The sequence below is a fragment of the Equus przewalskii genome, chromosome 1 (genome assembly GCF_037783145.1).
Source record: "Equus przewalskii isolate Varuska chromosome 1, EquPr2, whole genome shotgun sequence".
Lineage (NCBI taxonomy): Eukaryota > Metazoa > Chordata > Mammalia > Perissodactyla > Equidae > Equus > Equus przewalskii.
Genome location: NC_091831.1, coordinates 155,207,589 through 155,223,114, shown reverse-complemented (window position 1 = coordinate 155,223,114; position 15,526 = coordinate 155,207,589). Strand labels below are relative to the sequence as shown.

The window sequence follows — 15,526 nt, the reverse complement described above, 5'->3', positions numbered from 1 at the left end:
GTGTATACTTTTTGTGAGTGCTAAAAGTCTTAAGGTTAATGAGTACTTTACTACTTCATTAAGTCTATAGTGTCCTGGAACAATGCATTATGCATGGTAGGCATTTAGTAAATGTTTGTTGATTGATTACAGATGTTTATGATAAAGGGAAAAATAAATGATATAGCAAATTTACAATAATATGCCAAATGAGTCATATAAATAGTGCAAAAGGAATTAGAAAAGAGGAAGATTAATATGAAGAGAGGCCTTTCTATGGGATAAGGGACTTATCACCAACTTCAGATGAGGGAAACGATGGTGAATGTGGTAGCAGTCTAATATAGAGAATACCATCATTGTGATGAACTTCATTACATACTGGGTTAGCATTGTGTTATAAAATCACAGAAGCTTTAGACTTGAAAGGATTACATAGCATCACCTGCCTTAGTCCCTTTACAGATGATCAAACTGAGTTCAAGTCAATTGAATAATCATAAGGTATTGCATATTTGACAGTTGCTAAGAGAGTAAATCCTAAAAGTTCTCATCACAAGAAAAAAATTCTGTGTATGGTGACAGATGATAACTAGACTTGTTGTGGGAATCATTTTGCAATATATACAAATGTCAAATCATTATGTTGTACATATAAAACTAATATAATATATGTCAATTATATCTCAATAAAAAAAGATAAATGAAATTCTGATACATGGTACAACATGGATTAACTTTGAAGATATTATGCAAAGTGAAATAATCCAAACACAAAAGGAGAAATACAGTGTGATTCCACTTATATGAGGTACAGGGCTGGAGGAAAGGAGAATGGGGAGTTGTTTAATGTGTGGAGAGTTTCAGTTTGGGGAGACGAAAAAGTTATGGAAATGGATGGTGGTGATGCTTGCACAAAAATGTGAATTAACTTAATGCCACTCAACTGTACACTTACAAATGGTTAAAATTGTATATTTTATGTTATGTATATTTTGTTGCAATAAAAATGTTTTTCTTAAATGGAAAAGAAAGGAAGTGAGTCGAGTGTGGAAGGGATGGGAGATGAACTTACTCAAGTTCCCACAGACTTAGGGATCGGACTTCATCACAACTCTTCTGATTCCAAGTGCACCGTTCTTTCCACCACTTCATGAACAGTGAAGAGTGAACATGGTGTGGACAATGATCTGCAAATATCAATCACATAGGATTTTGTTTGCTACATTGCATTAGCTCATCTATGCTCAGATTTTGCAGCATAAATCTCTTTTCTGGCTTGTCCTTACTCTATCCTATGCTGTCACAGCTCAAGCTTTGTGATCACTTCCAATCCTTGAGCTGTGCAATAGCTGGATACCTTTAAAGTTTCTGCATTAACTTTTCTCCTTGTGAGGAAAAGGTGAATATTATTTGATACAACTGCAATAGCATGAGGCTAAGCATGAGTCAGTATTAAGAGACTGGTAGCATTACATGTAGGAGGCAATCAAAGAAGTAAGGAAAATGAAAGTCATCAGAAATTGCCTGAGGTTTGGGAATCTCCATGGGCATGAGTAACAAACTGTGAGGGAGAAATCACTGAGTTCATTTCCATTTCCTCTTTCTTCTTTTGTGTTACTCCAGGGCATTCCTAGTCTGCCTCTCATAACCTTTTGATTCAGCAGAAGATTTTGCCTAATCTTCTCTTATCAAATCCCAGGTAATTTTAGGGAGACTGGTGAATTAGAAGTGGTGTTTTTTAGCAATGTGTTACTGCCCATTTTCTCCAAAAACTGTTTAAGGGGTTATATTAGAGGTATTTTGGCTGCGTGAAGTAAGGCAATATTTTTTCTTTAAGATTTGAAACTCATGCAGTCAGTAACTCCCCAAAAAGTTGATTTTCTCTTTACTATCTATTTCAGGTAAAATTTATGTCACCTCCATTTGCAGAGGAAATGGATGGAGCCAACCACTCTGTGGTGTCTGAGTTTGTGTTCCTAGGTCTCTCGAATTCATGGGGGATCCAGCTGCTTCTTTTTCTCTTTTCCACTGTGTTCTACATGGCAAGCATGATGGGAAACCTCCTCATTGTGTTCTCTGTGAGGGCTGACCCTAACTTACACTCTCCCATGTACTTTCTACTGGCCAACCTCTCTTTTCTTGACCTGGGGGTTTGCTCTATTGCAGCCCCCAAAATGATTTATGACCTTTTCAGGAAACACAAAGCCATTTCTTTTACAGGTTGTATAACTCAGATCTTCTTTATTCATGCTATTGGGGGCACAGAAATGGTGCTGCTCATTGCCATGGCCTTTGACAGATATGTTGCCATATGTAAGCCTCTCCACTACCTGACCATCATGAGCCCACGAATGTGCATTTTGATTTTGGCTGTAGCCTGGGTCCTTGGCCTCATCCACTCAGTGGCCCAATTGGCTTTTGTTGTAGACTTGCCCTTCTGTGGTCCTAATATATTGGACAGCTTTTATTGTGACCTCCCTCAACTCATTAAACTTGCTTGTACAGAGACCAATCGACTAGAGTTCATGGTCACAGCCAACAGTGGACTCATCTCCGTGGGCTCCTTCTTCATACTGATTATTTCTTACATCTTCATTCTGGTCACAGTTTGGAAACACTCTTCAGGTGGTTTAACCAAGGCCCTCTCCACTTTGTCAGTCCACGTTACCGTGGTGGTTTTATTCTTTGGGCCACTGATCTTCTTCTACACATGGCCCTTCCCCTCATCACGCTTGGACAAGTTTTTTGCTATCTTTGATGCAGTCCTCACTCCTTTTCTGAATCCAGTCATCTATACATTCAGGAACAAGGAGATGAAGGCAGCAATGAAGAAACTCTGCCATCAGCTTGTGGGTTACAGGAAGATGTCCTAAATACCCTAAGGATTAAGAAAAACTAGCTCTACCCTCAATAACAAGGGAAAAAATAAAGTCATTGAAATTTTATGTCTCTATTAATTTTTTGTACTTGATTACATTTAGGCATTTACCCTGTTGCTGTGTGTCTCTAGTACCCTAACTGATGAAGATAAAGGAGCTAACATAGGAGGCGTCTGTGTTCCAGACCCTCTGCTAGATGTTTCATGTAAATTATTTTATTTAATATTCGTGATATCTCTGTGTGGTACTTTTATCTTGATTATTTTTGATAAATTAAGAAATGCTTTCTGCTCGTGTCCTTATAATTACTATATAAAATTTTTCAAAGCAAAACTGATTATCATCTTAATCCACCACTTCCAATTGTCTTATCCCTCAAAAGGTGCCAAACAGAGAATGTGTTCAATAATTCAGTGTTGGAAATTAGCCTATTATTCCTTTTCACTGTTGGACTTTCCCTGCATTGAATTGGTTGATATCCTTTTCTCAAACTACCTACCAAACTGCAGTAGTATCAAATTAGTTTCTTTTTCCTCTTAGTTTTGTATCTGTTTGCTTCCTCTTAGCCCACATCCTTTGGCTATCTAGAGAACTGCTGATTGTACAATAGAATTGTGGAATTTCAGAACTGGAAGTTGAGAGACTACCCTATTTATTTTATAGATGATAATACTCAGGCACAGTGTTGTTAAATGAGACATCTAGGGCTGAAATCAGGTCTTACACTCCCCTCTCCAAATTTATTGAGGGATAATTGAAAAATATAATTGTATACATTTAAAGTGTACCACATGATGATTTGATATACATATACATTGTGGAATGATTAGTAACATCAAAATAATTAACACACCCATCACTTCGTATGGTTAAGTCTTTTCTCCTCACTTTAGATTTAAAAAATTGAAAAAAACTCGAAGTCCACTTGTTAATTTGGCTTCTTGAGATTTCAACTAACAGATACACCTCTGGCCTCCTATTGTCTTTCTCTTCCTGTCCCTGATGATAGCAGTGACATCATTATCTTCTCATTGGCATCGATTTCATATGATTGTTGTTTCCAAGTTCCTTCTTTATTTGCAGCCCAAGAAGAAATTTCTTAAATATGTTCCTGGTTATTTTATAACCAAATGATAATATTATCACTCTCATCCATTGTCTCACCCATGGATTTTATTTGTCACTTAATAACAATCCACAATTAAACAGTATTCATGTGTCTCTACCATTTTTTATGCTAATGAGCACTCTGAAGGTATTCACCATTTTTCTTATTACTACCAAGGTTCAGAAGCAATCTGAAGCAAGCTTCTAGAATTTCACTTATGAATATTACTTCTTTCCTTTATCTTTTTCTACTAGTGACCATGGACTGAATAGCTGAGACATATTAGAACTTCTTGGGGCCAAAGATAATATAGACCAGAGATGAAATCATTCTGATCTATAAACAAACTAAGCTATTGATTTACAAACTAAAAACTGTGATAATTCCTACTTATTTTAAAGACTCTTTAAAATTGTCACTTATATACTCATATCCCTGCAGGTTAGCAATTTTTGGGAGATCCTTGTAATAAATCTGTCTTCTTAAACCACTGACAGATTTCAGATTTCTTTTAGGAAGTTATTTTACATTCATTTTTCTTCTTATTTTGTTTTAGACTTCTTTAAAATTATTAATTTGTTATTAAAATACGTATTTATTGGGACAAGTATAGGCTAAGACATTAGGTTATCCAGGTGAGAGAAATTTCTTTTTGCAAAATTAGCCTTTGGTTGCATGTTGTCATATGTATGAAATTGTTTCGTTTTCCTCCTGACAAGTTTTTTTTATACTTCGCTTTCTCCAGATGACCTCATACAGTGCTTCTTTGGATATCAGCCTTACAAATATTATGTGATTCTTTGACTTTCTATTTGGAAACTTATAATGGAAACTTAGACACACAATTACTTCAAATAAAATTCACGTCAGATATGTCATCTTTCCGCTTGCCCTTTTCTATTTCATTTACAAGCCCGGTTGAAACTGTCATAACTCTCTCCCATCTATCAGCGTTCTCACAGGATTTTTAAAGCCCATTCATCGTTTTTGTCCAACTACCACCACCTCCACCATCACCAACATTTATTGAACACTTATCATATGGCGGGTACTATCCTAAGTTGTTCATACACATTAACTCATTTAATTCTCACAACAACCAGGTAGGTAATATTCTTATGCTTATTTTACACATGAGAAAACTGAGGCACAGAAAGATTTAGTAACTAGCCAAGGGACACAGAGCTGGTAATTGGTACAGCTGGGTTGTAAATCCAAGTAACTTCTGTTCCAGCATCTCTGCTTTTAATCACCGTACTCCACTGCCTCCAGATTTGATGGGTCCCTCTTACCTGTACTTCTGAAACCTGAACTTATTTTTCTCTCTCCTCTTTGCCTATTTTCCAATTATTTTATTGAGATCATAATGGTTTATAACATTGTGTAATTTCAGGTGTACACTATTATTCATCCATTTCTGTATAGGCTTCATCATGCTTACCACCAGTAGTCTAATATTTATCCATCACTGTACATATGTGCCCCTTTATCCCTTTCGGCCACCCCCAGTCCCTTCCCCTCTGGTGAACACTAATCTGTTCTCTTTCTCCATGTATTTGTTTACCTTGCACATATGAGTGCAATCATGCAGGATTTATCTTTCTCTGTCTGGTTTATTTCACTTAACACCATACCCTCAAGTTCCATCCATGTTGTTGCAAATGGACAATTTCATCTTTTTTACAGCTGAGTAGTATTCCATTGTATATATTTACTACATCTTTCCCCATTCATACATAGAAGGGCACTTGGGTCGGTTTCATGTCTTGGCTATCATGAATATTGCTGCAATGAACATAGGGGTGCATAAATCACTTTGGATTGTTGATTTCAAGTTCTTTGGATAAAGACCCAGCAGTAAGATAGCTGGATCATATGGTATTTCTACTTTTAATTTTTTAAGAAATCTCCTTACTGTTTTCCACAGTGGCTGCACCAGTTTGAATTCCCACCAGCAGTGTATGAGGGCTCCCTTTTCTTTGCATCCTCTCCAACATTTGTTGTTTTTTGTCTTGGTAATTACAGCCATTCTGAGAGGTATAAGGTGATGTCTCATTGTAGTTTTGATTTTCATTTCCCTAATAATTAGTGATGTTGGAAATCTTTTCATGTGTCTATTGGCCATCTGTATATCTTCTTTGGAAAAATGTCTGTTCATATGCTCTGCCCAATTTTTGGTGGATTTGTTTGCTTTTTTGGTGTTGAGTTCTATGAGTTCTTTGTATATTTTGGAGATTAACCCCTTGTTGGATATATGATTTGCAACTATTTTCTCCCAATTGGTGAGTTGTCTTTTCATTTTGTTTATGGTTTCCTTTGCCTTGCAGAAGCTCTTTAGTCTGATATAGTCCCATTTGTTAATTTTTTCCTTTGTTTCCCTTACCCAAGTACACATGGTATTCAAAAAGATGCTGTTAAGACTAATGTCAAAGAGTGTACTGCCTATATTTTCTTCTAGGAGTTTTATGGTTTCACGTCTTACATTCAAATCTTTAATTCATTTTGTGTATGGTACAAGATAATGGTCTACTTTCATTCTTTTGCATGTGGCTGTCCAGTTTTCCTAACACCATTTACTGAAGAGACTTTCCTTTCTCCATTGTATGTTCCTGGCTCCTTTGTCCAAGATTAACTGTCCATAGATGTGTGTTGTAATTCTGAGCTTTCAATTCTGATCCATTGATCTGTGTGTCTGTTTTTGTGCCAGTACCATGCTGTTTTGTTTACTATAGCTTTGTAGTATATTTTGAATTCAGGTATCGTGATGTCTCCAGTTTGTTCTTTTTTCTCAAGATTGCTTTGGCTATTGGAGGTCTTTTGTTGTTCCACAAAAATTTCAGGATTCTTTGTTCTCTTTATGTCAAGAGTGTCATTGGGATTCTGATTGGGATTGCATTGAATCTTAGATTGCTTTAGGAAATACAGACATTTTAACTGGTTTATTTTTTCAATCCATGAGCATGGAATATCTTTCCATTTCTTTATGTCTTCTTCAATTTACTTCAGTGATGTCTTATAGTTTTCAGGGTATAGGTCTACCATCTTTTGGTTAAATTTATTCCTAGATATTTTATTCTTTATGTTGCAATTGTAAATGGAATTGTATTCTTGAATTCTCTTTCTGCTAGTTCACTAATCGTGTATAGAAATGAAACTGATTTTTGCAATTTGATTTTGTACCCTGAAACTTTGCTGTAATTGTTGATTATTTCTAATAGTTTTCTGATGGGTTCTTTAGGGTTTTCTATATATAGAATCATGTCATCTGCAAAGAGTGAGAGTTTCATTTTTTCCTTTCCAATTTGGATTACTTTTATTTCTTTTTCTTGCCTAATTGCTCTGGCCAAAACCTCCAGTACTGTGTTGACTTGGAGTGGTGAAAGTGGGCACCTTTGTCTTGTTCTTGTCTCAGAGGGATCGCTTTCGGGTTTTCACCATTGAGTATGATGTTGGTTGTGGGTTTGTTGTATATGGTCTTTGTTATGTTAAAATGCTTTCCCTCTATACACATTTTATTGAGAGTTATCGTAAATGGATGTTGGATCTTATCAAATGCTTTCTCTGTATCTATTGAGATGTTCATGTGATTTTTATTCCTCATTTTCTTAATGTGGTGCATCACGTTGATTTGTGGATGTTGAACCACTTGATCATGGTGCATCACCCTTTTAACGTATTGTTCTATTCAGTGTGCCTGTATTTTGTTGAGGATTTGTGCATCGATGTTCACCAGTGATATTGGCCTGTAATATTCTTTCTTTGTGTTGTCCTTGTCTAGTTTTGGTATCAGGGTAATGTTGGCCTCATAGAATGAGTTAGGAAGCATTCCATCTTCTTCAATTTTGGGGAACAGTTTGAGAAGGATAGGTATTAAATCTTCTTTTAATATTTGGTAGAATTCTCCAGAGAGGCCATCTGGTCCTGGGCTTTTGGGTTTTTTTTGGGAGATTTTTGATTACTCTTTCAATCTCTTTACTTTCAATTGGTCTATTAAGATTCTCTATTTCTTCTTGATTCAGTTTTTGGAGGTCATACGAGTCTAAGAATTTTTCCATTTCTCCTAGGTTGCCTAATTTGTAGGCATATAGTTTTTCATAGTATACTTTTGCAATCCTTTGTATTTCTGCAGTATCCATTGTAATTTCTCCTCTTTCATTTCTATTTTTATTTATTTGAGCCTTCTTCCTTTTTTTGGTGGGCCTGGCTAAGGGTTTGTCAATTTTGTTTACCTCCTCAAAGAACCAGCTCTTAGTTTCATTTTTCCTTTCTACTGTTTTTTTAGTCTCTGTTTCATCTATTTCTGCTCTAATGTTTATTATTCCCCTCCTTCTGTTGACTTTGGACTTTGTCCTTCTTCTAGTTCTGTTTGGTGCAGTTTAAGATTACTTATTTGAGATTTTTCTTGTTTGTTGAGATGGGCCTGTACTGCTATGAATTTCTCTCTTCCAACTACTTTTGCTTCATCCCATAAGAGTTAGTATGTTGTATTTTCATTTTCATTTGTCTCCAACTATTTTTTAATTTCTCCTTTGGTTTCTTCATTGATCCAATGGTCGTTCAATAGCAAGTTGTTTAGTCTCCACATATTTGTGACTTTCTCAGTTTTTTTCTTTTAGTTGATTTTTAGTTTAATATTACTGTGATTGGAAAAGATACTTGAGATGATTTCAGTCTTCTTAAATTTATTGAGGCTTGACTTATTTCCCAAAATATGTTCTATCACTGAGAATCATTCATGTGCACTTGAGAAGAATATGTATTCTGCTATTTTTGTATGGAATGCCCTATATATATCACTTGCATCTGATCAACTGTTTCATTCATATCCACTATTTCCTTGTTGACTTTCTGTCTGGATGATCTATCCATTGATGTAACTGGGGTGTTAAGGTCCCCTACTATTATTGTGTTGCTGTTAGTTTCTCCCTTTAGGTCTGTTAATAGTTGCTTTATACACTTTGGTGCTCCTGTGTTAGGTGCATATACATTCATATGTGTTATGTCCTCTTGGTTAAATATCTCTTTTGTCGTTATATCCTGCCCCTCTGTGTCTCTCATTATATTTTTTATCTTGAAGTATGCTTTGTCTGATATGACAACACCTCCTTTCTTTTGTTTGCCATTTGCTTGGAGTATCGTCTTCCATCCTTTCACTCTGAGCCTATGTTTATCTTTAGAATTGAGATGTGTTTCCTGGAGGCAGCATATTGTTGGGTCTTGTTTTTTAATCCATTCAACCACTTTGTATCTTTTGATCAGAGAATTCAATCCATTTACGTTTAGAGTGATTATTATATATGAGAGCTTAATACTGCCATTTTATCTCTTGTTTTCCAGCTGTTCTATGTTTCCATTGTCTCTCTTCCTTTGTATTTCTGACTGCCATTTTATTTTGGTGGTTTCTGTGGAGGTTTTCTCAGTTTTCTCTTTTTTTGTGAACTGTGGCTCTGCTATGATGTTTTTGTTTAATGGTTACCATGAGGTTTGTATAAAAGATCTCATAGATGAGATAGCCCATTTTCTGATAGCGTCTTATCTCCATTAGCCTAAGCTGGTTCCGTTCCTTTTTTCTGCCCCTTATGAGTTATTGTTGCCACAAACTATTCTGTTTTGTGTTGTGAATTTATGACTAAGTTGAAGTGTTTATAGTTATTTTGATTTTTAAGTTGCAATTTAGTATTTGCTTCCATGTTCTGAAAGAGAGCTGCAGTTTTCTGATTTTATCTTATTTATCTCCTTGCTCAAAGCTTTGTAGACCTTTGCCTTTTTGTTTCAGGTATGAGGACGTCTCTAATCATTTCTTTTAGGGGATATCTAATGGTGATGAACTCCCTCAGCTTTTGTTTATCTTGGAAAGCTCTTATTTCTCCATTGTATCTGAAGTACAGTTTCACTGGATAGAGTATTCTTTGCTGAAAGTTTTTGTCTTTCAGTAATTCAAATATATCATTCCAGTCTCTCCTAGCCTGTAAAATTTCTCCTGAGAAATCCACTGAAAGCCTGAGAGGGGTTCCTTTGTAGGTTTTTTCCTTCTGTTTTACTACCCTTAATATTTTTTCTTTGTCATTGACTTTTGCCACTTTTGCTATTATATGCCTTGGAGAAGGTCTTTTAGCATTATGTGATTAGCCATTCTATTAGCTTCATGTATTTGTAAATCTGGTTGCTTCCCCAGGTTTGGAAAGTCTTCAGCTATTTCTTTAAACAAGCTCCTTGCTCCTTTCTCCCGCTCTTCTCCCTCTTGAATACCTATAATTCTTATGTTGCTTTTCTTTATTGAGTCGGATATTTCTGGAAGAATTCCTTCGTTTTTTTTAAATCTTAGTTCTCTCTCCTCCACCACCTGTAGCATTTCTAAACTTCTGTCCTCTAAATCAAGAATTATTTCCTCCATAATATCAGCTCTATTTTTTAAGGATTCTAAATTCCCTTTTATTGCATTAATTGTCTTCTTCATAACCAGAATTTCTGGTTGACTTTTGTTTTGGTAGTTTCAATCTCTTTGATGAAGTATGCCTTCCTCTCATTAATTTTATTCCTGAGCTTATTGGATTGTCTTTCCAACTTTTCTTGTAATTCATTGAGTTTCTTTATGACAGCTGTTTTTAATTCTCTGTAGATTGTCCTTTTCTTTCTGGTCTGAATTGTTACTGTAGTTTCTCATGGTATTTGATGAACTTATCTTTTGTCAGTGAATTTGTGGTAGTATTAGGTCACAGAGTCCACCTGCTACTGCTAGGACAAAGCAGGCGCTGAGTTTCCTATCCCATCCCACCTGCTTGAAGTTGTGGGGGAACTATGGGTGCTTGCACAAGCCAGGTAGCTTTTGGGCTCATGTGTAGATCTGCTGCTACCTCTTCTTATGATTCTGCCAGCCACTGTGCTTGGTGGGCAGAACTTCCTCACAGAGTCCAAGCAAAGGCCACTTATTGGGGCTGCAGCAGCATGGTGGGCTCTCTCATTGCTGGGAAAGTGATCAAAAACAGGCTAAGGGCTGCCACTATCTTTTCCTACAGTCACCCCAAGGCACATTTCCACTTTTGGGGCACAGTGGTACTATGGGAACTTGTACCGGCTAGAAAATTATTCACACCCATGCACAGGGCTGCCTTCCAGAGAAGAACAGAAGTGCTCACCTATCTCTACCACTTCACAGATGGTCAGTCCATCCACATTCAGATGTATAGCTGCATGGGTCTCTCAGGCAGCCTGTTGTACTATTGGTCCATAATTGTCATTTAGTTGTAGTTCAAAGGGGAAGAAATAAAGGGAACAGCTCACTCTTCCATGATGCTGATGTCACTCCCCTCTCTCCCCTCTTAATAACATAAAATAACAAACATAAAACATGCATCAACTCAATACAATATAATGCTCTTCAAGATTTCTGTTCTGTTATTTTAATCTATCATTAGAATATCCATCTCTTTACTATTCAAAGGTGTTAAGACTCAGAGGAGATTTATGTAATAAAATGACTTTATAACTTCCACATAATCAAATACAATTATGCATGAGTGGAGGGCTTGCACCATCTACTCTTTGAGATATTTAGTCTGTGATAGAGTCTTGTTGTTTGAGGAGAAAATTGAAGGCTGAGTAGACACCTCATGTAGTTCCTTCATTCTCACAGAACCAGAGAGTCTGTATTAGTCCAGGCAGAGGATGAGCGAATTTTAATGACTTCGATTGACAACAGGAAATGACTTAACAAATAATGCACTGCTTCCAGATTGTACACCATGAGGCTCCTCCAAAGTACTCCAACAAGAGCTTAAAGAAAAAACAAAATGAACACTAAGTTTTAAGTACAGCTCTTTCTGGCATAGACAAAATTCTCTTTTCTTAGTTAATATATTTAACTAGTAAGAGGCATTTTGAGACGGTTTCTCTATCACATTAGGAGGTGTCAAAATAACAGGTGTCTACCAATGGACAAAGATTTATTTTTATTTCTTTTTTCCCCCAACTTTATTGAGGTATGATTGGCAAATAAATATTGTATGTATTAGGTTGCATAATGTGAAGGTTTGATCACTGTGCGGTGATTATCACAATCAAGTTAATTAACAGACCCATCACCTCACTTAGTTACCTCCCTCGTTTTTTTGCGGTAAGAGCACTTGAGATCTATTCTCTTAGCAAATTCCAAGTATGTAATACATTAACCATAGTCACCATGCTATACATTTGGTTGCCAGAACTCATTCATTTTGTAACTGGAAGTTTGTACCCTTTGACTGGGATCTCCCATTTTCCCCACCCCTAGACCCTAGTAAAACCCACTCTACTTTGTTACTCTGTTACTTCATTTTTTACATTCCACATATAAGTGAGACCATGCAGTATTTGTCTTTCTGTGTCTAACTTACTTCGCTTATCATAATCTCCTCCAGGTTCATCCACATTGTCACAGATGGCAGGATTTCCTTCTTTTTTAAGGCTAAGTAATATTCTATTGTATCTATGTACCACATTTTCTTTATCCATTCATCTATCGAAGAACTAAGGTTATTTCCATATCTTGGCTACTGTAAATAATACTATGAACATGGGAGTGAAGATATTCTTTGAGATAGTGATCTTTTTCCTTTGTATATGTACCCAGAAGTGGGATTGCTGGGTCATATGGTAGACCTAGTTTTAATTTTTGAAAAACTTCTTTACTATTTTCTATAGCAACTGTACCAACTTACATTCCCACCAACAGTGTACAAGGATTCCTTTTTCTCCACATTCTGGCCAACACTTGTTATCTATTGACTTTTGATAATAGTTGTTCCAATGTGTGTGAGGTGATATCTCATTGTGGTTTTGATTTGCATTTCCCAGATGATTAGTGATGTTGAGCATTTTTCACATACCTGTTAGCCATTTGAATATCTCCTTTGGAGAAATGTCTGTTAAGGTCCTTTGCTGATTTTTTAATCTTGCTTTTGTTTTTGCTATTGAGCTTTATGCGTTTCTTATGTATTTGGGGTATGACTTCATATTAGATATGTGGTTTGCAATTTTTTTTTTCATTCTGTGGGTTGCCTTGTCATTGTATTGATTGTTTCCTTTGCTGTGCAGAAACATTTGAGTTTGATAAAGTCTTATTTGTTTATTTTTGCTTTCATTGCCTGTGCTTTTGGTGTCAAACCCAAAAAATAATTGCCATGACCAATATCAAGGAAATTTCCCCTATGTTCTTTCTAGGAATTTTTAAGTTTCAGGTCCTACATTTAAGTCCTTAATTCATTTTGACTTGATTATTGTGCATGGTGTATGATAAGGGTCCAATTTCATTCTTCTGCATGTGGATATCCAGTTCTTCCAACACCATTTATTGAAGAGGCTATTTTTCCTCTGTGAGCATTCCTGGTTACTTTGTCAAAGATCAGTTGACCATATATGTGTGTGAGTTTATCTCTGGGCTCTTTATGCTCTTCTACTGGTTTATTTTGTCACATTCATATCTTTATGTATGCCAGTACCATACTGTTTTGGTTAGTATAGCTTGGAAATATAATTTGAAATCAGGAAGTGTGATGCCTTTAGCCTTATTCTTCTTATTCAAGATTCCTTTAGCTATTTGAGTCTTTTGTAGTTCCATAAAAATTTTAGGATTTATTTCCTATTTCTGTGAAAAATGCCATTAGAATTTTCATAGCAATTTCATTGAGTCTATAGACGACTTTGAGTAGTATGGACATTTTAACAAAATTAAGTCATCAATCTATGAACTCTTTCTCTTTGTTTTCTTCAGTTTCTTTCATCAATGTTTTATAGTTTTCAGGATACGAGTCTTTCACCTCCTTGGTTAAATTTGTTCCTAAGTATTTTATTCTTTTTGGCTTATTGTAAATGGGATTGTTTTCTTAATATTTTTATTTCTTTAATTTTGTGCCTCTGTTGGCTTTTCAAGGGCTACAGCTGAAAACTCAATATCAAATGTTTCTAAGGAAGGCACTTTTAATGATGCTGCTGTAACAAATCAACCTTGGAAGAAATTTTTGGCCTATATAATGATGACATAACTTGGGTTTTTTGATGTTTTTTTCAAAGATTGGCACCTAAGCTAACATCTGTTGCCAATCTTCCTCTTTTCTTCTTTTTCTCCCCAAAGCCCCCCAGTATATTCTAGTTGTAGGTCCTTCTGGTTTTGCCATATGGGACAGTGCCTCAGCATGGCTTGATGAGCAGTGCTAGGTCTATACCCAGAATCTAAACCTGCAGAACCCTGGGTCACCGAAACAGAACACATGAACTTAACCACTCGGCCACAGGGCCAGCCCAAACATAACTGTTTTTATTCTAGCTTTATATGCTATGAAGCCTGTGATGGCAATAATAATGAAAGAGACTCAATTTAGTCCAATTGTATAATAAACAAAAAGGATAAAAAACATATATGGAGACAGAGTAACATTCAACCTTTCTCTCATTTGTCTTGGGAATACAGAACTACATATGGATAGGAAAAGTTGAGTAGAGCTTTAAAAATTTCTCACTAATAATTAACCAAAGTTGACATTACAGTGTAAAGAGACAGAAGAGTTATCTAGAAATTCTGGATGGACTTTGTAGGTTCATTACACTGTAAGAACTGGATCTCCATTTGGTTACCTAGAAACAATATTCTTAACATTTCCAGAAGCAAACTCTCTTTGGAGAAATAACTCCTGATTACTAAACTCACAGTAACTAATGTGTAACCTATAGTTACTATTTATTAATTTGTAAGAAGAAAGAAATGCCAAAGGGTGTCCTATGCTGGAGGCCTCTGGTTAGCTCATTCTCTCCCTAGGAACAGTGATGCAGTAAATTGGATTATAATTAGAAGGTTGGAGTTAGGTCAGTAAGCTCAATGTCTAAAGGCATTAAGCAGTATTCAGAATAACTTGGTATGTCCCAGTTAGGAATGGAGACAAAATGATGAATAATACACAATTTCAGATTTCTAGGATACCTCTGCATAACAGAGGAGAGAGACTTGGAAACAAATTATCACAATACAACATATAAATATCACAAGTGAAGCATATCTAGACTGTACATCTGTACCTATTGATGCCTCTATCTATGTCTATATCTATAGTAGAGTGCTGACATAGAGAAAATGAACAACTCTGCTTACAAGTCTCAGAGGACAAGAAAGTTGAGCTTGTTGTTGAAAGTTGAATAGGAGGTTGTCAGCTAGGTATGGAAGGACATTGCATGCAGTGCAAACAACATTCAAATTCTGGGGTACTGTAAAAGAGCAGGCATAATTAGTGAGCTCTCAAAGCTTTCTTTTTTCTGGATCATAAGGTATGGATATGGTTGGAGAGTTAGGCAGACATCATATGATGGAGGGTGCAATATAGACATATTTAATGACTTGGATTATTAGCAGTAGTAAGTAATGGGAGTAACATGAGCAGGAGAGTAACATGATCAGTTCTGTGTTTTAGAAGATCACTTTGAAGATAATATAGGAGATGAATTTGAGAGGTTCAAAGCTAGCAGCAGGTAGGCCAGTTGTGGGGAAATGGCTTCTGTAGTGCAGGTAAAAGAAATTACAGGAGCATGAACT

At 36.0% G+C, this 15,526-nt stretch overlaps 1 protein-coding gene across 1 annotated transcript; it reads left to right on the top strand.

Moving 5' to 3' along the window:
- Positions 1–1,916: 1,916 nt before the first annotated feature.
- LOC103548515 (olfactory receptor 4F15-like) lies at positions 1,917–2,855 on the top strand. Its single transcript, XM_008516327.2, has one exon. The coding sequence runs from the start codon at positions 1,917–1,919 to the stop codon at positions 2,853–2,855; it is 939 nt and encodes a 312-aa protein (XP_008514549.2).
- The last annotated feature ends 12,671 nt before the right edge of the window (positions 2,856–15,526 follow it).

Coding starts and splice junctions, on each gene's coding strand:
- LOC103548515 (XM_008516327.2), top strand. CDS start 1,917: ATGGATGGAGCCAACCACTCTGTGGTGTCTGAGTTTGTGTTCCTAGGT.